Below are 22240 nucleotides of genomic sequence, written 5' to 3' on the forward strand. Positions count from 1 at the left end.
CTTAACTAGGCATTAATTACACATGAAGTGGCTAGAAAATAAGACGTTGGGCATTAAGACTGGGAATTAAGATGATTTCAACTGCTCATTATTTGGACAAATTGACAATGATTTTGACATTATTTGGATGTTTTTTTGTGCAAAGGTGCCTTTTCCCTTTTTGTGTTTGAGGTGACAAAATCGGTTGCCATGGCGTCCCTGGAGGAAGAGTTGACCTGTTCGTTGTGCCGTGACGTCTTCAGCCAGGCCCAGTCCCTGCTGTGTGGCCACAGCTTCTGCCCGGCCTGCGTACGGGACACCTGGGGGCACAGGAAGGCTGGGGTCAGGGGTCGCTTCACCTGCGCACAGTGCCAGGAGGAACAAGGGGTAGTGGCGTGTGACTGCTGCCCACCTGTGGGGGACAAGGACGAGGCGGGGACCACCGTGGCGGTGAAGACCTGCCTGCGCTGTGAGGTGTCTCTGTGTGCAGAGCACCTGCGGCCCCACCTGGAGCGGCCCGCCTTTAAGACACACCTGCTGGTGGAACCCCTGGGAGATCTGTCTCACCGCAGGTGTCCCGCCCACAAGGAGATGTTCCTCTACTACTGTGCAGACGAGCGGGTGTACTTGTGTTCAGAGTGCCTGTTGGAAGGTGGCCATGCACAGCACCGCATTAAAGGACTGAGGAAGGTGGAGGAGGACTTCAAGGTCAGTAAACAACCTGCCGTTCCCTACAGCTGGTGTTATAGTGTGACTATAACAGTTCTAAATCCGTGTTTCCACAGGTCCTCCTCAAGGGCCTTCTCCAGAAAGCAGATGAAAAGCTGAATGAAGGTGAATGGATCCTCCAAGAGTACCAGAACACTGACCTCACTATAACAGTGAGTGACCACACACACATTCTTATAGCAGGTCCATCAATTTCCTGTTCATGCTTATATTAATCGGTCCAAGCTTCTATTCTGCCTGAAAGCTGAGTCCTGTCCTGACCTTAAAAATCTACAGTGATTGTTGTTGTCCCCCTGCAGGACATGTCTGTGGCAAATGACTCCCAAGTGGAACGTATGGGTGTAGATCTGCAGCTGCAGGTGGAGAGGCTAGTGCTGGCCCTGAGGGAGAGCACCTTGAGGGAGAGGCAGAAGGTCATGGAGCGCCTGCAGAACGACTGTAGCAGGGTGAGGGTGGACCTGAGTAAGACCCAGGACATTCACCACTACCTGACATCCTTGCTGGAGGAGACAGACCCCTTCCTGCTCATCTGGGTGAGATGTTTATTATGAACCCTTTTACCGGGTACCAAGATGACTAGAGAGAGGAGGAGAGGGTTTGAAGGAGCCAATTGGAATCTGGGGATGATTTGGATACCATGGAAGTAAGAGCAAACAGGTTGGATATTCCGCCAGGGTAGTGGAGTTTACAGCCTACTTTTGGGACAAGTGCCATTGTGTCATTAGTGACCACGCAAGAGTTAGGACCACAGTTTTGCAATAAAACAATAGATATCCAACTTCACAGTAACCATTTCAGGCAGTTAATGTCTGTGCGTTAGACACAACCTTTGAATATCCTCAAACAAACGGAATTGATCAAAGCCATCCTCTCAAATCATTTGATGGCATAGGTCACAATTCTGGTAATCATTCTGAATCTGAACAGTCACTTCTGTACTGTACTGCAACATTTTAACCACCTATTTACTTACAAGACAGCATATGTTGTACACTGCATAGCGGAGGATTTCAACTAATCTGTTTACCTCCCTGTCCATCTGGGGGTGATTCACGGTGCCATTCATGCAGGATTTGTACTGTGGCAATGAAGGCTTTCTGCTTTTATTGATTAGCCGTCAATCAATGCCTCTTTTTTTTAAGATAATAAAGTTATTCAAATGTACTAACAGTTTTGTGTTATTGTCTTACAACCATGAATAACGGTGAATTACTGTGCATCGGAAAAGTATTCAGACCCCTTGACTTTTTCCACATTTTGTTATGTTACAGCCTTATTGTCACGGTTTTCTAGGTGAGAAGGAGAGTCGGACCAAAATGCAGCGTGTCGATTGCGATTCATGTTTAATGAAAAAACACACTAAACACAAACACTACAAAAACAATAAACGTAACGAAAACCGAAACAGCCTATACTTGTGTAAACTAACACAGAACAAGGATATCAGGACACTAAGGACAATCACCCACAAAACCCAACACCAAACAGGCTACCTAAATATGGTTCCCAATCAGAGACAATGACGAACACCTGCCTCTGATTGAGAACCATATCAGGCCAAACATAGAACTAGACAAACTAGACATGAAACATAGAATGCCCACTCAGCTCACACCCTGACCAACCAAAACATAGAAATATACAAAGTAAACTATGGTCAGGGTGTGACACTTATTCTAAAATGGATTAAATTGTTTTTTCCCCTTCATCAATCTACACACAATACCCCATAATGACAAGCAAAAACAAGTTTTTAGAATTTTTCGCAAATATACATTTAGGTAGAAATCAGGGAAGATTTTTAAACAGAAATATAACATTTACTATTCAGGACCGTTTCCTCAGAACTATGTTGAAGCACCTTTAGCAGCGATTACAGCCTTGAGTATTCTTGGTTATGACGCTACGCTAAGTTTGGCACAACAGCATTTGGGGAGTTTCTCCCATTCTTCTCTACAGATCCTCTCAAGTTCTGTCAGGTTGGATGGGGAACATCGATGCACAGCTCTTTTCAGGTCTCTCCAGAGATGTTCGATCAGGTTCAAGTCCGGGCTCTGGCTGGGCCACTCAAGGACATTCTGAGACTTGACCCAAAGCCACTCCTGCGTTGTCTTGGCTGTGTGCTTAGGGTCGTTGTCCTGTTGGAAGGTAAACCATCACCCCAGTCAAAAGTCCTGAGTGCTCTGGAGCAGGTTTTCATTGTGGATCTCTCTGTACTTTTCTCCATTCATATTTCCCTCGATCCTAACTAGTCTCCCAGTACCTGCCACTGAAAAACATCCCCACAGCATGATGCTGCCACCACCATGCTTCACCGTAGGGATGGTGCCAGGTTTCCTCCAGACGTGACGCTTGGTATTCAGTCCAAAGAGTTTAATCTTGGTTTCATCAGACCAGACTATCTTGTTTCTCATGGTCTGAGAGTCATTTTGGCGCCTTTTGACAAACTCCAAGCTGGCTGTCATGTGCCTTTTACTGAGAAGTGGCTTCCGTCTGCCCACTACCATAAGGCCTGATTGATGGAGTGCTGAAGAGATGGTTGTCCTTCTGGAAGGTTCTCCAGAGAGGAACCATCATGACCATTGGGTTCTTGGTCGGGTGACCAGCTCTAGGAAGAGTCTTGGTGGTTCCAAACTTCTTCCATTTAAGAATGATGGAGGCCACTGTATTCTTGGGGACCTTCAATGCTGCAGAAATGTTTTGGTACCCTTCCCCAGATCTGTGCCCTGACACAATCCTGTCTCGGAGCTCTACGGACAATTCCTTCGACCTCATGTCTTGGTTTTTGCTCTGACATGCTCTGTCAACTGTGGGACCTTATATAGACAGGTGTGTGCCTTTCCAAATCATGTCCAATCAATTGAATTTACCACAGATGGACTCCAATCAAGTTGTAGAAACATCTCAAGGATGATCAATGGGAACAGGGTGAACCTGAGCTCAATTTCAAGTCTCATAGCAAAGGGTCTGAATACTTATGTAAATATGGTATTTCAGTTTTTTCTTTTTTATAAATTGGCAGAAATGTCTAACAACCTGTTTTTGCTTTGTCATTATGGGGTATTGTCTGTAGATTCGATAAAAAAAAATATTAAAATCAATTTTAGAATAAGGCTGTAACGTAACAAAATGTGGAAAAATTCAAGGGGTCTGAATACTTTCCGAATGCACTGTATAATTATTATTAGTCTTATAACAGTCCTTGGCTCCTTTTCTTTGTTCTGTCCACAGGCATTTCATTCTGATGACTCAAGGTAAATAAGGAATAGGTATTCATTAGTATGATATTGTTTGTTTCTGTTTGTGTTTGTACGTATGTTTGAGTAGAACATGATTTGTGTCTAACCTGCTGTGCTCTATAACAGGCTGCTTGTGGACCTGAACTGCCCCTTGTTCACCCCTGACCCTGTCAACCTGGACAGGAAGTACATTGTGGAGGACATTGAGAGCAAGCACCGACAGTTAATCACCGAGACGATGCACTGTCTCACCGAACTCAAGAGAGAGCTCTGTGAGTGCACAAGCTGAATCTTCAACCCTGAAATCTGAGATGGGATGAATTCAGGTTTATTCATTCATATTCTCTTTCTCTCTGTGCTTTCTGTCTCTTTCTCTATTTCTATAGTGACAAGTCCGTTGACTCTGGACACTAACTCCGCCCATCCTCTCCTGAGCATTTCTGATGGCCTGCGGTCAGCTATGCGGGTCAAACACCGCCTTCCGTGTGCCACTCACCCCGACCGCTTCGATCACTGGGCTCAAGTCCTGACTGTCCAGACATTCTCCTCTGGAACCCATTACTGGGAGCTGGAGGCAGAAGGCTTCTGGGACATTGCGGTGACCTACCGGAGCATCGGGCGGAAGGGGAAGGTGGGCAATGCCTTTGGAAATAACAAGGTACATTGTCATCACTCTTCTTCCCCTTGCTCTTCTTCATGTGGTATTTAATAATAGCAAGAACTGTGGTAATAAGACTAACATGACATGTTAGTTGTCATCTTTGTAATCTGATCTGGAATTTGATCAATAACTAGCTTTCCATCCAATTGGCAACCGATTTTCATGCAAATTGTCACATGTTGATCTGTTTCACTTGTCTTTGTGCTTGTCTCAAACACCTCCAGGTGTCGCTCATCTTCCCCATAATTCTCAGGGTATTTATACCTGTGTTCTCTGTTTGTCTGTTGCCAGTTCGTCTTGTCAAGCTTACCAGTGTGTTTTCCGTGCTCCTGTTTTCTTAGTCCCTAGTTTCTAGCCCTCCCGGTTCTGACCTGTTCTACCTTCCCTGACACTGAGCTTGCCTGCCTGACCATTCAGCCTGCCCTGACCTCGAGCCTGCCTGCCCCCCTGTACCCTTCAGACTCTGTCCTGGTTAATGAACGTCTGCCTGTCCTCGACCAGCCTATTTCCTGCCCCTTGTATTTTAATAAATATCAGAGACTCGAACCATCTGCCTCCTGTGTCTGCATCTGGGTCTCGTCCTGTGTCGTTATAGTACGAACTGGCCATGACTGACCCAGCAGACTCGGACCGGCTCTGTAACGCTGTCTCCCTGCAGGGAGGCACCATTGAAAAACATGAGGAGCTACTTCAGAGCCTTATGGAAGGTCTCCATACTCTGTCGGGACGCCATGACCAGGGTTTCAAAATGTTACTAGAGCAATTCCGTGGACCATCTATCAGGCAGCATTCCACAACGGAGGCCTCCCGGACGCTCAGTAATTCCCCTGCCAGTGATCATTTTGTACCTACCCTGCCTTCCCGAGAACCCCGATTACATCAAGAACCCCGTAGTGTGGCAGACTACACAGTAGACTTTCACACGTTAGCCGCCGAGAGTGCCTGCAACCCGGAGTCTCTGTTTGATACCTTTCTTCATGGACTATCCAAGGACATTAAAGACAACCTCGCAGCTTGGGAGTTACTCCTGGCCCTCGACTCCTTCATAGCCTTAACAATAAGGAATGATGGTCTATGGGAGCGCAGGAAGGAGAGGTCTGTTTTCAGCCCCACTCGTTCATCCACGGCTGCCTGCTCGCCCCAGAAGAACCCAGGGAGTCCGCAACACCTGCATTTTCAAGAGGATCTGAAGTCACCCGAGTCCCCTCGAGATCATTGAGAATGAGCGACTCGTTTTCTACAGTGCTTACGCAACGAGGCAGATCTAGATTGGCTTAACTCCAACAGTTGCCTGTATTATGGTGCTACAGGGCATTACAGTACCAATAAAAGACCAGACTCATCAGCTAGGTAAGAGTACTATGGTAGGACATACGGGGAGGTTTCGTACTCTCTTCTGTGAGAGTACTCTCTTCTGTCCTGCTGTGGGGTGACTGGTCTAAATCTCTCCGGGTGCTCATTGACTCTGGAGCTGATGAGAGTTTTATGAACGCTACTCTGGTATCGGAGCTGGGTATCTCCACACAACCCCTCTCCATTCCCATGGACGCCAGAGCACTGGACGGAAACACCATAGGCAGGGTCACTCATAGTACGGTGCCTGTTAACCTGCGTGTGTCCATACAACTTCTTCTCATTGAATCTCTCAAAGTTCCTGTTGTTTCGGGATTTTCATGGCTCCAGAGGCAGACTCTCTGGCTGCTGGGAGCATTTGTTCTTCTGCCTCCCCTGCTGGCGCAGGGTTCTTCTTTGTGGAAAAAAAGGACAAGACCCTGCGTCCATGTATCAACTACCGGGACCTCAATGACATCAAGGGGAAGATTCGTTACCCTCTACCACTCCTCTCCCTGTCTTTCGAACCTCTCCAGGGGGAAACCATCTTTTCCAAGTTGGACCTTCGGAATGCCTACCACCTAGATTGACTACGCGAAGGAGACAAGTGGAAGACGGCCTTCAAAACAGCTAGTGGACACTATGAGTACCTGGTCATGCCATTTGGACTCACCAATGCTCCCACAGTGTTCCAGGCCCTGGTCAATGATGTGCTCCGTGACATGTTGAATAGATGTGTTTGTCTACCTCGACGACAGCCTTGTTTTCTCCCGTTCTACTTAAGAACATGTCCTCCATGTCAGACAAGTCCTTCATCGCCTCCTAGAGAACCAGTTGTTCGTGAAAGCTGAGAAGTATGAATTCAACCGTTCAACTATCTCCTTTCTGGGATACATCATCGCTGAAGGGAGTTTTCAGATGGATCCTGAAAAGGTGAGAGCGGGGGTGGATTGGCCCCAACCCACATCCAGAGTGCAGCTGCAACGTTTCCTGGGATTTGCTCATTTCTACCCCCCCTTCATTCGGGGCTACAGCAGCCTGGCGGCTCCCCTCTCAGCACTTGCTTCTCCCAAGGTGCTGTTCACATGGTCTCCAGCTGTTGACATGCAGTTTCTGGACCTCAAGAGTCGTTTTACTAAAGCACCCTTCTTCATCCATGTAGATCCGTCCCGTCAGTTTGTGCTTGAGGTCGACGCTTCTGACATTGGAGTGGGGGCCGTCGGTGAGCCCAGGACCAAAAGCTGCATCCCTGTGCCTTCCTGTCCCATCGTCTCAACCCCGCTGAGAGAAACCACGACGTAGGAAATTGAGAACTTCTGGCAGTCAAGATGGCGTTAGAGGAGTGGAGGCACTGGCTGGAAGGGGCAAAACACCCATTTTTGGTGTTGACCGATCATAAGAATTTAGAACATCTCCGCACCGCCAAGCGCCTTAATTCTAGGCAGGCCCCTTGGGCCCTGTTATTCACCAGGTTCAACTTCACCATTGCCCACCGCACAGGGTCCAAGAATGTGAAGCCGGATGCTCTCTCTCGCCTGTATAGTTCCACTGCCACACCATCCGGGGGGGGGGGGGGGGGGGGGGGGGGGGGCTAACCAAATCTATTCTGGTTAGAGCCAGTTTGCGCTGTTCTGTGAAAGGAGTAGTACACAGCGTTGTACGAGCTCTTCAGTTTCTTGCCAATTTCCCGCATGGAATAGCCTTCCTTTCTCAGACCAAGAATAGACTGATGAATTTCAGAAGAAAGTCCTTTGTTTCTGGTCATTTTGAGCCTGTAATCGAATCCACAAATGCTGATGCTCCAGATACTCAAACTGGTCTAAAGGCGGACAGATTTATTTCTTCTTTAATCAGAACAACAGTTTTTATCTGTGCTAACATAATTGCAAAAGGGTTTTCTAATGATCAATTAGCCTTTTAAAATGATAAACTTGGATTAGCTAACACAACGTGCCATTGGAACACGGGAGTGATGATTGCTGATAATAATGGGCCTCTGTACGCCTGTGTAGATATTCCATTAAAAAAATAAAACGTTTCCAGCTACAATGGTCATTTACAACATTAACAATGTCTACAATTGTATTTCTGATCAATTTGATGTTATTTGAATGGACAACATTTTTTGCTTTTCTTTCAAAAACAAGGACATTTCTAAGTGACCCCAAACTTTTGAACGGTAGTGTATATATATATATATATATATATATATATATATATATATATATATATATATATATATATATATATTTTTTTTAAATGTATTTATATGGTATGACTTTACTCCAGGGGCATAGGCACCCCCTGGGGAGCCAGGTCCACCCAATCAGATTGAGCAATATCTGCTCTTTAACTTGTGTTCCAAACTGGACATTATTTGTCGTTTACCTAAACACCGTCAGATAGATTTCAAAGCAGTGCACTGGTTTAGCCAGATTTGATTAAATATAACAGAACAGATTACCTGGAATGACATTCACTCTCACGGGATGGGTTGCCAAAAATATCTAACTGAAAGCCACACCACCCAATAAGTCAGGAATATGACTGCATTGAGGCATATGTCACTGTGCTTCTATGGCTATATGTACCATGCAAATTCCTATTTCATTTGTTCATTTAGCAAACAACGCAGCTCATAATCCAAAAAAAATGTCTCTCTACCACATGGTAAAATGTGTAGAATAGCATGAGATTAGCTATAAAACTGCAAATTTTTCTCCTTGCCCCATGGCAAAACAATTCACCCACAATTCTGCAGACCCTCCCACCAACAAATTTCAGGCGGTGCCACTTCTTTAGTCGCATAAAAACTGTGGTTAGAGACATCGTTAATTACTTTAATTGGTCTCTTTGAACTTTTATCACAAGAAACAAATGGTGCTAAAAAAAAATGAAATGGTTGGTTTTCTATATTGACTGTTAGATGATGTTTTGACTTGCAGATGTCTTGGAGCTTGACACAGCAGCATGATAGAAAGCTAGCCGCCTGGCACAACCGCAGGAAGACACGCATCTCCAGTCGAATGTCGGGCAACCGTGTTGGCGTGGCCCTGGACTATGGCGCAGGCACCATCACCTTCTCCGAGGTGGGGCCATCCAACACCCTGACCCACCTGCACAACTTCACCACCTCCTTCAGCCAGCCCGTGTGCCTGGGCTTTGGCCTCTACAAAGCTGAACTCCATAGCAGAATCTCCATAGTGAGGGTGTGAGAGATCATCAGGAACCAGAGAATTAGAATGGGGTGGGAGCTCAAGGATAGAGACTTTGTGGGAGGTTTCCTTCTGGAACATCTCCCGGGACCTCATGGGGGATTGGACGATGAACAATAGAGCTTGTGTGAGCATGACAAATGGTAAGACTACATTCTTACAGAGCTCAGGACTCAAAGTACTATGAACTATGACTTTGAATCAGTAAGGAATGGATGTGTATGTCCTACTTTTGTCACAGTTTGGGGGAATTTGAAAGACCCAAGCAACTTGGACCCAAGAGAGAGTTTTAATCAAATACATCCAAACTACAGGACAATATTCTAAAGAAAATGTAACATTCAGTGGATAGTTCTAGATTCTTGTGATGTAACATAGCTATGGGGTCCCTTTTCCTTTTCTGAGTTTGTTTAGACTATTTTTTCTTTGGGGCACTCATGTACCAAGCTAAATAACCCAAATAGTGTTGAGAAAAAAGAGATGGAAGGTGTGTGGACTGAACCATATTGTAGTATAGATAACAGAATCATCAGACATTAGAATCTTTCACAAAAGTGAAATTATGTAGGCCATTATATTGAAAGGGATTCGCTGGAAGATGCTCAAGGTAGATTCACATGCTTTAAATCAATGCCATAGTCCGTGTCAGACTAAACAATGTCACAAAATTACCTTCAACATTAAAACATCTCAGATGCAATACTTGCACTGTCACTTTTCATTGTTAGAGAGAAAATGAGTAGGTGGGTGAGTGACAGAGAATTAAAGAGTGTGTGAGAGAGAGAGAGAGAGAGAGAGAGAGCGAGGGAGAGAGAGAGATAACACAGTGGGTCCTCTGGCATGGCCATTTAGATGCCTGTTTCAAAGGGAGGTCTCTGTGATCCTGTAGAATGTGAGAGAAGAGAGTAGAAAGTGGTTATGAGGAATATGTGACTATCACTCCATCTCCAAGGAGCAAAATTGTACTTCACCCGATATGGAAAATAAGGACGACACCTTTCAAACTGAAACAGGTGATACCCTCAACTATTTCTTTATGAACTTAAACTTAGACTCCAGGATTGCCTGACAGTACTCAGTGAATAAATGCATAGTCCTGCAATTTCCTTGTGTTAACATCTTGAATTGTTCAGGAAAACTGCTAATCTTCTGACTCTTGAATATTGGGGACCAACTCTCTAAAAAAAAACAATTTTGGGTTGGTGTGAGAGAGTGCGTGGTGGTTTTATAAGGTGGTTGATAAAACAGTGTTAATCACTAGTGTCATAGAGAATGTGATCATCAGAGAGGTGTGTCAGAGTGTCTTTTTTGCACTTGAATTGATGACATGTCGAGATTGTTGTAGAAGGAAAGTGAGAAAATCCCATAATAAAGAGGGGGTACAGTCTAAAATGTTGTTCTATCTATAATATCAATGGAGGACGAAGTGCTTTCTTCTCCGTGTGATATACAGTAACCATTTATGTAATTGTGAAACGATAAACACCTAAGGAATTTGTATGAAAATACAAGAGGATGATGGAGAAACTACGTGTGAACATGGTGGGTACGAGGAAGGGGGGGGGGGGCATGTTATGGAACGTCAGGAGGTAGAGAGTGCGTGTGAAAGACAGATGGTCTCTCAGCAGAGTTGTTCCCCCACTCCCTCTTTCTTTCTCACTCCCTCCTGGATTCTACATCCTCCCCTGACACCGGTCCAGAACATTACCTCATTCCCCCTCCCCCCCCCTAACAATATCCTCCTCTTCATCATCCTCTTCATCCTCTTCTATGGTAGCCGAGATTCCTCACTCTACCTTTCTTCATCTATCCCTCCCACTATTTCTCCTTCCTTCTCTCAGGTCCTGTGTGATGATGCAGTAGATTGGAACGCACACAAACGTCTATTTGCCCATGCTATCCTGCCACCTACTGCCACTGTTGCAAACCAGCACAGAATCACAGGAGAGATATCCATGAGAACAGAGTGAGAGAGATAGAGGGAGGGAAGGACAGACAGATAGTGTGGGGTAAATAGAGGGAGAGACTGTATGTTGACTTCGTCGACTTCTGCTGAACACTGATAACTCCAAACCCTCCTGGTTGTCAGTCTGTGAGTCCTACCTGTTGACAAACCTCTATATTTATTACTGGGAGACTTCCTACATATCGTCTAGGTGGGATAGGAGACCGCTGTCATAGAACAGGGTGGTGGACCAAGTCCAACCAATTGAGGACACTAATGATCCTGCTGAATATCAGCTACAACATCAATTGTGAGACATTTTAGGACCTGAGTGACACGAGAGAATATTTAGCGTTTTAAATCTATTTAGCCTGGGCATATTTATCTATGTCTGTAATCTTTCCATACTAGAATTAATAACAGATATACAATCAAAACAAAGACAGTTAAAAGCATGTATCCCAGGGTGGTTCGTTCATCCACCTTAGAGCCCACAGTGTTGCTGGGGCTGCTGCTCCTATGGGGGCCTCTAGGGGCCCAGGCCCAGAATGACACTGAGCCTATAGTCCTGGAAGGAAAGTGTTTGGTGATCTGTGACTCCACTCCCAACTCTGAGCCAGCGGGAAATGCCCTGGGCATGTCAGTACGCTCAGGCACCGGCCGGGTGGCCTTCTCTGCCACCCGCCAGACAAACCACGAGCCCACAGACATGAGCAACCGCACCATGATCATCTATTTCGACCAGGTGAGCAAATTCGAAATTAATATTGACCATATAAAGTAGTACATCAACAGGTGAAGTTGACCAAGGATTTCTTATTCATTGATTATCTTTGACTGATTTGTTTCTCTTTGATTGATCATTGATGAATGATTGATTTCTATACCCCATCACTCCCTATCTCTCTTATCCTCCTGTGTTCATTCTTTCCCTTTCTCTTCTTACCTCAGATCCTGGTGAATGTGGGCAATCACTTTGACCAGGAGAGCAGTGTCTTCCTAGCCCCCAGGAGGGGAGTCTACAGCTTCAACTTCCACGTAGTGAAGGCCTACAACAGACAAACTATTCAGGTGAGAGAGACATACTGTACATGCCGTAAACATAGAGCATGTAGCATAGCACCATGCATGTCCCACAAATAGTTAGTTGTTTGACATTGAGACTAACCGTGTGGTTGTTTCTAGGTTAGTCTGATGTTGAATGGGTGGCCAATGATCTCAGCCTTCGCTGGGGACATGGATGTGACGCGGGAGGCAGCCACCAACGCAGGCCTAGTGATCATGGAGAGGGGAGACAAGGCCTACCTCAAACTAGAGAGGGGAAACCTGATGGGTGGCTGGAAGTATTCCACCTTCTCCGGGTTCTTGGTTTTCCCCCTATAGGGAGACAGCCTGCACGATGGAGAGAGGAGGACAGAGGGAAAAGATGGAGAGAAAGAGGAATGGGGAGGGAAAAGGGTGAGACTAAAAAATGTATATAATTTAATGTCTGAGAGAAACAATAACATATGAGGGGTGGAGGGAAACACAAAGACAGAATTTGCATGGTAGATATGTGAATTGTCTCATGTGTTCAGCTTGTGTGTAACTTGTCCTTCAGGGTAGAGGAGAGACTATTTTTGTTCAGACACCAGAGTTGATGCGCACTATGGCACAAAAATGGCAATGTGCAATCAATTTGTAGTATCTTTTTCATTTACACTTTTAAACATAACAAGAAAAGTAAATCCTGTAGCCCCTTAAAATATGGCAAGACCTGATTACAACATTTCATTGACTTTTGAATCTCTGGCATTTTTGCCTACCATTCTGGCTAGCCACCCTGGCTTACTGCATTGTTCAACCTGCTTGTCCCATAACTAATTATATTCCCTATTTGCCAGTATGTGTTTTGCAGTGTGCACACCTCTTAGGACGATTTATATAAACAGATCATATTAAAATGAATATATACATTAACCCTTTGTCTCTTTTTGGTGAGTATTTTCGAAGTCTATAGTGGTACAATGTAAAATTAGATTTGTTTTCTCATTGTTGGTAGTTTCATATTTCGACAATTACCTTAGGCTACAAGGTATCAATATTTTACTCATGCTTTTCATTGAACCAGTATCATGACAACTGATTGTAAATATAGCTCTCACCACCATAGTTGGCATGGTGGCAGGCCATTGGCAAGGGGGGAGAGCATAAGGATAGTGAATAACGGACACTCCTCACCAGTCGCGCACAAACAGATGGAAGCTTTGGCGAGCACACAGGCACGTCTCTGCCGGACTCCTGTGGATCAAGTGTGGTGTGCTGTCACAACCAGTCAGTCACGCTTCCTTAATTCATGACAGACAGTAAGACACAGAGTTAGAAAAGCTAGAGGGCGCACTTGAAAAAAAAAAAAAAATGATTAGCGTGCATATAAAGTCAATTGGGTGGGACTGACCTTTTTCAAGACAATGTGGAAGAGTCTTGCGAAGTAGGCCTATCACCTCCCCTGTAGGTAGTGACACATTGTCATTATATCACCGCCTCTATAGGTAGCAAAAATTTGCATTACAGCTTATGCTTTGCCATTCCCGACCAGAAATTGTTTGTAGAGCAGTGGCGCTTTCGGGATGAAAATGATCAATGACATTGTACTGATACTAGGCCTACATTATATTTCCCTAAAATCAAATATCATGTTTAAATGGTGACATTTGGCTACAGAGGGTAGTGCGTATGGCCCAGTACATCCCTCGGGCTGAGCGTCCTGCCATCCAGGACCTCTATACCAGGCGGTGTCAGAGGAAAGCCCTAAAAATTGTTAAAGAGTCCAAACAACCAAGTCATAGACGGTTCTCTCTGCTACTGCACGGTAAGCGATGCCAGAGCACCAAGTCTGGGACCAAAAGGCTTCTTAACAGCTTCCACGTCCAAGTAATAAGACTGCTGAAAAGTTAATCAAATGGCTACCAGGACTATTTGTATTGACCCCCTTCTTTTTTTTTCACTGACTCTCTTGCACAAGCTCGATGTACACTTACTGGACTCTAACCACACACACTCACACATACTACACTGACACTCCAAACACACAGACAGACGGACACACACACACGCATATTGGCGACACACACACACACACATAGTACATTCGGAAAGTATTCAGACCCCTTGACTTTTTCCACATCCTGTTACGTTACAGCCTAATCCTAAAATTTTTTAATTGTTTTTCCCCTCATCAATCTACACAAAATACCTGATAGAGACAAAGCAAAAACAGGTTTTTAGACATTTTAGCAAATTTATTAAAAATAAAAACCTGAAATATCACATTTACATTTAAGTATTCAGACTGTTTCCTCATAACTTTGTTGAAGCACCTTTGGCAGTGATTACAGCCTCAAATCTTCTTGGGTATGACACTACAAGCTTGGCACAGCTGCATTTCGGGAGTTTCTCTCATTCTTCTCTGCAGATCCTCTCAAGCTCTGTCAGGTTGCAAGGGGGCACAGCTATTTTCAGGTCTCTCCAGAGATGTTCAGGGCTCTGGCTGGGCTACTCAAGACTTTTCCATAAGCCACTCCTGCATTGTCTTGGCTGCGTGCTTAGGGTCGTTGTCCTGTTGGAAGGTGAACCTTCGCCCCAGTCTGAGGTCCTGAGCGCTCTGGAGCAGGTTGTCATCAAGGATCTCTCTGTACTTTGCTCCATTCATTTCCCCTCGATCCTGACTAGTCTCCCAGTCCCTGCCGCTGAAAAACATCCCCACAGCATGATGCCGCCACCACCATGCTTCACCGTAGGGATGGTATTGGCCAGGTGATGGTATTGGCCAACCTGTTTTTGCTGTCTTAGTATGGGGTATTGTGTGTAGAAGGGTTACCATGGCGCCGACAGAGATGGCCGCCTCGCTTCGTGTTCCTAGGAAACTATGCAGTTTTTAGTTTTTTTTACGCGTTATTTCTTACATTAGTACCCCAGGTCAGCTTAGGTTTCATTACATACAGTCGAGAAGAACTACTGAATATAAGATCAGCGTCAACTCACCATCAGTACAGCCAAGAATATGATTTTTGCGAAGCGGATTCTGTGTTCTGCCTTTCAACCAGGACAACGGAATGGATCCCAGCCGGCGACCCAAAAAAACGACTTCGTAAAAGAGGGAAACGAGGCGGTCTTCTGGTCAGACTCCGGAGACGGGCACATCGTGCACCACTCCCTAGCATTCTTCTCGCCAATGTCCAGTCTCTTGACAACAAGGTTGATGAAATCCGAGCAAGGGTAGCATTCCAGAGGGACATCAGAGACTGTAACGTTCTTTGCTTCACGGAAACATGGCTCACTGGAGAGACGCTATCGGAGGCGGTGCAGCCAGCGGGTTTCCCCACGCATCGCGCCGACAGAAACAAACATCTTTCTGGTAAGAAGAGGGGCGGGGGCGTATGTGTGACGTGGTGTGATTCACAGAAACATACAGGAACTCAAATCCTTCTGTTCACCTTCTGTTCACCTGATTTAGAATTCCTCACAATCAAATGTCGACCGCATTATCTACCAAGAGAATTCTCTTCGATTATAATCAAAGCCGTATATATTCCCCCCCAAGCAGACACATCGATGGCTCTGAACGAACTTTATTTGACTCTTTGCAAACTGGAATCCATACATCCTGAGGCTGCATTCATTATAGCTGGGGATTTTAACAAGGCTAGTCTGAAAACAAGACTCCATAAATTGTATCAGCATATCGATTGTGCAACCAGGGCTGGAAAAACCTTGGATCATTGTTATTCTTACTTCCGCGACGCATTTAAGGCCCTGCCCCGCCCTCCTTTCGGAAAAGCTGACCATGACTCTATTTTGCTGATCCCTGCCTACAGACAGAAACTAAAACAAGAAGCTCCCACGCTGAGGTCTGTCCAACGCTGGTCCGACCAAGCTGATTCCACACTCCAAGACTGCTTCCATCACGTGGACTGGGATATGTTTCGTATTGCGTCAGATAACAACATTGACGAATACGTTGATTCGGTGTGCGAGTTCATTAGAACGTGCGTTGAAGATGTCATTCCCATAGCAACAATTAAAACATTCCCTAACCAGAAACCGTGGATTGATGGCAGCATTCGCGTGAAACTGAAAGCGCGAACCACTGCTTTTAATCAGGGCAAGGTGACTGGTAACATGACCGAATACAAACAGTGCAGCTATTCCCTCCGCAAGGCTATCAAACAAGCTAAGCGTCAGTATAGAGACAAAGTAGAATCTCAATTCAACGGCTCAGACACAAGAGGTATGTGGCAGGGTCTACAGTCAATCACGGACTACAAGAAGAAAACCAGCCCAGTCACGGACCAGGATGTCTTGCTCCCAGAAAGCTAAGGTAACTGAGCTAAACGACTACCGCCCCGTAGCACTCACTTCAGTCATCATGAAGTGCTTTGAGAGACTAGTCAAGGACCATATCACCTCCACCCTACCTGACACCCTAGACCCACTCCAATTTGCTTACCGCCCAAATAGGTCCACAGACGATGCAATCTCAACCACACTGCACACTGCCCTAACCAATCTGGACAAGAGGAATACCTATGTGAGAATGCTGTTCATGGACTACAGCTCGGCATTCAACACCATAGTACCCTCCAAGCTCGTCATCAAGCTCGAGACCCTGGGTCTCGACCCCGCCCTGTGCAACTGGGTACTGGACTTCCTGACGGGCCGCCCCCAGGTGGTGAGGGTAGGCAACAACATCTCCACCCTGCTGATCCTCAACACTGGGGCCCCACAAGGGTGCGTTCTGAGCCCTCTCCTGTACTCCCTGTTCACCCACGACTGCGTGGCCACGCACGCCTCCAACTCAATCATCAAGTTTGCGGACGACACAACAGTGGTAGGCTTGATTACCAACAACGACGAGACGGCCTACAGGGAGGAGGTGAGGGCCCTCGGAGTGTGGTGTCAGGAAAATAACCTCACACTCAACGTCAACAAAACTAAGGAGATGATTGTGGACTTCAGGAAACAGCAGAGGGAACACCCCCCTATCCACATCGATGGAACAGTAGTGGAGAGGGTAGTAAGTTTTAAGTTCCTCGGCATACACATCACAGACAAACTGAATTGGTCCACTCACACAGACAGCATCGTGAAGAAGGCGCAGCAGCGCCTCTTCAACCTCAGGAGGCTGAAGAAATTTGGCTTGTCACCAAAAGCACTCACAAACTTCTACAGATGCACAATCGAGAGCATCCTGGCGGGCTGTATCACCGCCTGGTACGGCAACTGCTCCGCCCACAACCGCAAGGCTCTCCAGAGGGTAGTGAGGTCTGCACAACGCATCACCGGGGGCAAACTACCTGCCCTCCAGGACACCTACACCACCCAATGTTACAGGAAGGCCATAAAGATCATCAAGGACAACAACCACCCGAGCCAATGCCTGTTCACCCCGCTATCATCCAGAAGGCGAGGTCAGTACAGGTGCATCAAAGCTGGGACCGAGAGACTGAAAAACAGCTTCTATCTCAAGGCCATCAGACTGTTAAACAGCCATCACTAACATTGAGTGGCTGCTGCCAACACACTGACTCAACTCCAGCCACTTTAATAATGGGAATTGATGGGAAATTATGTAAAATATATCACTAGCCACTTTAAACAATGCTACCTAATATAATGTTTACATACCCTACATTATTCATCTCATATGTATACGTATATACTGTACTCTATATTATCTACTGCATCCTTATGTAATGCATGTATCACTGGCCACTTTAACTATGCCACTTTGTTTACATACTCATCTCATATGTATATACTGTACTCGATACCATCTACTGTATCTTGCCTATGCTGCTCTGTACCATCACTCATCCATATATCTTTATGTACATATTCTTTATCCCCTTACACTGTGTATAAGACAGTAGTTTTGGAATTGTTAGTTAGATCACTTGTTGGTTATTACTGCATTGTCGGAACTAGAAGCACAAGCATTTCGCTACACTCGCATTAACATCTGCTAACCATGTGTATGTGACAAATAAAATTTGATTTGATTTGATTTCATTTAGATTGATGAGGGTTTTTTTTTAAATGCATTTTTAGATTAAGGCTGTAACATAAAATGTGGAAAAGGTGAAGGGGCCTGCATACTTTCTGAATGCACTGTACATTCACATTCCTTCACACTAGACATATGCTGCTTTTTTGTTGTTGCTATTTTACTATTTTTCCTTTACTTTATTTAGCACATTTTTATTACTTGTTATAAACTCTGCATTGTTGGTTAAGGGCTCATAAGTAAGCAGTTCACGGTAAGGTGTACAGTCGTGGCCAAAAGTTTTGAGAATGACACAAATATTATTATTTTTTTTGTCAGATGTTACTATGGAATACTGAAGTATAATTACAAGCATTTCATACGTGTCAAAGTATTTTAATGACAACTACATGAAGTTGATGCAAAGAGTCAATATTTGCAGTGTTGACCCTTCTTTTTCAAGACCTCTGCAATCCACCCTGGCATGCTGTCAATTAACTTCTGAGCCACACCCTGACTGATGGCAGCCCATTCTTGCATAATCAATGCTTGGAGTTTGTCAGAATTTGTGGGTTTTTGTTTGTCCACCCACCTCTTGAGGATTGACCACAAGTTCTCAATGGGATTATGGTCTGGGGAGTTTCCTGGCCATGGACCCAAAATATCGATGTTTTGTTCCCTGAGCCACTTAGTTATCACTTTTGCCTTATATCAAGGTGCTCCATCATGCTGGAAAAGGCATTGTTCGTCACCAAACTGTTCCTGGATGGTTGGGAAAAGTTGCTCTCGGAGGATGTGTTGGTACCATTGTTTATTCATGGCTGTGTTCTTAGGCAAAATTGTGAGTGAGCCCACTCCCTTGGCTGAGAAGCAACCCCACACATGAATGGTCTCAGGATGCTTTATTGTTGGCATGACACAGGGCTGATGGTAGTGCTCACCTTGTCTTCTCCGGACAAGCTTTTTTCCGGATGCCCCAAACAATCGGAAAGGGGATTGATCAGAGAAAATTACTTTATCCAAGTCCTCAGCAATCCAAATCCTGTACCTTTTGCAGAATATCAGTCTGTCCCTGATGTTTTTCCTGGCTTCTTTGCTGCCCTTCTTGGCACCAGGCCATCCTCCAAAAGTCTTCACCTCACTGTGCGTGCAATGCACTCACACTTGCCTGCTGCCATTCCTGAGCAAGCTCTGTACTAGTGGTGCCCCGATCCCGCAGCTGAATCAACTTTAGGAGACGGTCCTGGTGCTTTCTGGACTTTTTTGGGTGCCCTGAAGCCTTCTTCACAACAATTGAACCGCTCTCCTTGAAGTTCTTGATGATCCGATAAATGGTTGATTTAGGTGCAATCTTACTGGCAACAATAGCCTTGCCAGTGAAGCCCTTTTTGCGCAAAGCAATGATGACGGCACATGCTTCCTTGCAGGTAACCATGGTTGACAGAGGAAGAACAACAATTCCAAGCACCACCCTCCTTTTGAAGGTTCCAGTCTGTTATTCGAACTCAATCAGCATGACAGAATGATCTCCAGCCTTGTCCTCATCAACACACACACCTCTGTTAACTAGAGAATCACTGACATGGTGTCAGCTGGTCCTTTTGTGGTAGGGCTGAAATGCAGTGGAAATGTTTTTGGGGATTCAGTTCATTTGCATGGCATAGAGGGACTTTGCAATTAATTGCAATTCATCTGACCACTCTTCATAACATTCTGAAGTATATGCAAATTGCCATCATACAAACTGAGGCAGAAGTCTTTGTGAAAATTTATATTTGTGTCATTCTCAAAACTTTTGGCCACAACTGTACACAAGTTGTATTTGGCGCATGTGACAAATAAAAAAAATAATGCTCTTCAGTTACTTTTAAAAAAGTTTCAATGAAACTAAACCAAATCTCTATGATATATGCCTCAAGATCAAAATATCATCTTTATATGGTGACATTTGGTCAAATGATTGCCATTCAGTTCCTTTTAAAATATAATTAGGGACACACTCTATTGGGGGAATAATAAAGGAGCCACATCAATATCTCCTGAGATGTGATCATACCGACTGCAATAATGACAACCTGGAACATGTCCACAAACACACAGGGGGCTGAGTTACTTGGTTAAAAAGCAACCAATCGTAGTAACGCATTACAAGTAATCCAGATTACGTCGTTACGTAATCAGGCCATTGCAGTGCGCTTTGTCTGGGGTGTATTCATTACGTCTTGTAACGGAAACTGTTTACAGTTTAAAATAATTTAACAGTACCAGACTAGACTACATCAGGTGCAAACAGAGCAAGCGGAACAAACGGGGAAGGACCTACCTGAATCTGTCCAATAGAAAGTCTCGTTTTCGTAAAAAATAATAATTTTCAGTTTGGAGTAAACTGTTTCTGTTGTAACAGACGAAAAGTTTTGCAACAGAATTGCCGAAATGAATACACCCCTGTTTAAACGCTTGCAGTCTCGCACTAAATACGACACATTGCGCGGATAATTTCTTAAAAATGGATACCGGTGCTCATGCCACATCTTTCCATGTCTGGCAATATAGACAACATTTCATTTTCAAGGAATTAAGAGAAAAAAATATGACCGTCCAGTGTGTTCTATGCAAACCCAAAATCTGCATATTGTCTACCTCCAAGAACTCGACATCAAATCTGAAGAAACATTTAGAGGTGAGTTGAATGCTTTTTTTCTATGGTGGGTTAAAAAAGCAGGTCGGATGTAAAACATGTGTCCCGTACCAACTTTATAAACCACCTCCGGCCTAGCTACTAACGTTCTTTCACAATAAAATAATGACGGTTTTACTGTGTTTTGATTGGGTGCCGGTACATTTCATCGAGCCTATACGGACATTTCATTGGTTCCCTCATGCGTCGCCATATTCTTACCACACTAGACCTTGCCATAACCATTTTACAGTTCAACGTCAATGGAGTCCCAAGGATAATGTATAGCATGGACCAATCACACAATCAGGCAAAAAAAGTCACTTGGAAATGAAATTCTAACATTTTAATAGACATTATATTCAAACATTGCAATGCATCGTAATTTTCACCTACTCGAAAAGGGGGGGGGGGGGGGGTGCACCCTTAATGAAATGTATATCATGGACATATGGGGTACTACTACTGGTGGTCAGTGTAACTGCCCTCTCAGCCTTGTAGTTTTTTGAATGGGCTTCATGTGCCAACAAATTACGAAAATGTTCTTCATAAAAATTATCTCCATAAAAGGTACAATCAGGGCAAGGTGACCGGAAACATGACCGAATACAAACAGTGTAGCTATTCCCTCCGCAAGGCAATCAAACAAGCTAAGCGTCAATAGAGACAAAGTAGAATCGCAATTCAACGACTCAGACACGAGGTATGTGGCAGGGTCTACAGTCAATCACGGATTACAAAAAGAAAACCAGCCCAGTCACGGACCAGGATGCCTTGCTCCCAGGCAGACTAAATAACTTTTTTGCCCGCTTTGAGGACAATACAGTGCCACTGACACGGACCGCAACCAAAACATGAGGACTCTCCTTCACTGCAGCCGAGGTGAGTAAAACATTTAAACGTGTTAACCCTCGCAAGGCTGCAGGCCCAGACGGCATCCCCAGCCGCGCCCTCAGAGCATGCGCAGACCAGCTGGCCGGTGTGTTTACGGACATATTCAATCAATCCCTTTCCCAGTCTGCTGTTCCCACATGCTTCAAGAGGGCCACCATTGTCCCTGTTCCCAAGAAAGCTAAGGTAACTGAGCTAAACGACTTCCGTTATCATGAAGTACTTTGAGAGACTAGTCAAGGACCATATCACCTCCACCCTACCTGACACCCTAGACCCACTTCAATTTGCTTACCGCCCAAATAGGTCCACAGACGATGCAATCTCAACCACACTGCACACTGCCCTAACCCATCTGGACAAGAGGAATACCTATGTGAGAATGCTGTTCATCGACTACAGCTCAGCATTTAACACCATAGTACCCTCCAAACTCGTCATCAAGCTCGAGACCCTGGGTCTCGACCCCGCCCTGTGCAACTGGGTACTGGACTTCCTGACGGGCCGCCCCCAGGTGGTGAGGGTAGGTAACAACATCTCCACCCCGC

At 45.0% G+C, this 22240-nt stretch overlaps 2 protein-coding genes and 1 long non-coding RNA gene across 4 annotated transcripts; 2 read left to right on the forward strand and 1 right to left on the reverse strand.

The window, feature by feature from the left end:
- Positions 1 to 189: 189 nt before the first annotated feature.
- LOC110508485 (E3 ubiquitin/ISG15 ligase TRIM25-like) lies at positions 190 to 4261 on the forward strand. The gene is made up of 5 exons (XM_021589025.2): positions 190 to 687; positions 765 to 860; positions 1008 to 1241; positions 3940 to 3962; positions 4074 to 4261. Exons 1-5 carry the CDS (start codon positions 190 to 192, stop codon positions 4234 to 4236), a joined length of 1014 nt encoding a protein of 337 aa, XP_021444700.2. The 3' UTR covers positions 4237 to 4261.
- Positions 4241 to 13059, forward strand: cbln12 (cerebellin 12). 2 transcript variants are annotated; one of them, XM_021589026.2, is made up of 4 exons: positions 9985 to 10168; positions 10997 to 11845; positions 12052 to 12171; positions 12286 to 13059. In XM_021589026.2, the coding sequence occupies exons 2-4, from the start codon at positions 11555 to 11557 to the stop codon at positions 12481 to 12483; spliced, it is 609 nt and encodes a 202-aa protein (XP_021444701.1). In that variant the 5' UTR covers positions 9985 to 10168; positions 10997 to 11554; the 3' UTR covers positions 12484 to 13059. The 2 variants fall into 2 exon arrangements, 1 of the variants encoding a protein (XP_021444701.1); XR_005040228.1 differs by lacking the exons at positions 12052 to 12171; positions 12286 to 13059 and adding an exon at positions 4241 to 4605 and having other exon boundaries at positions 8886 to 10168; positions 10997 to 11564.
- Positions 13060 to 13146: 87 nt separating this feature from the next.
- LOC110508487 lies at positions 13147 to 20582 on the reverse strand. Its single transcript, XR_002471318.2, has 3 exons — positions 20448 to 20582; positions 13538 to 13588; positions 13147 to 13427 (listed from the first exon to the last, which is right to left on the reverse strand). It is a non-coding gene; the product is annotated as an uncharacterized LOC110508487 (long non-coding RNA).
- Between the last annotated feature and the right edge of the window lie 1658 nt (positions 20583 to 22240).

The sequence above is a fragment of the Oncorhynchus mykiss genome, chromosome 28, assembly GCF_013265735.2.
Source record: "Oncorhynchus mykiss isolate Arlee chromosome 28, USDA_OmykA_1.1, whole genome shotgun sequence".
Taxonomy (NCBI): Eukaryota; Metazoa; Chordata; class Actinopteri; order Salmoniformes; family Salmonidae; genus Oncorhynchus; species Oncorhynchus mykiss.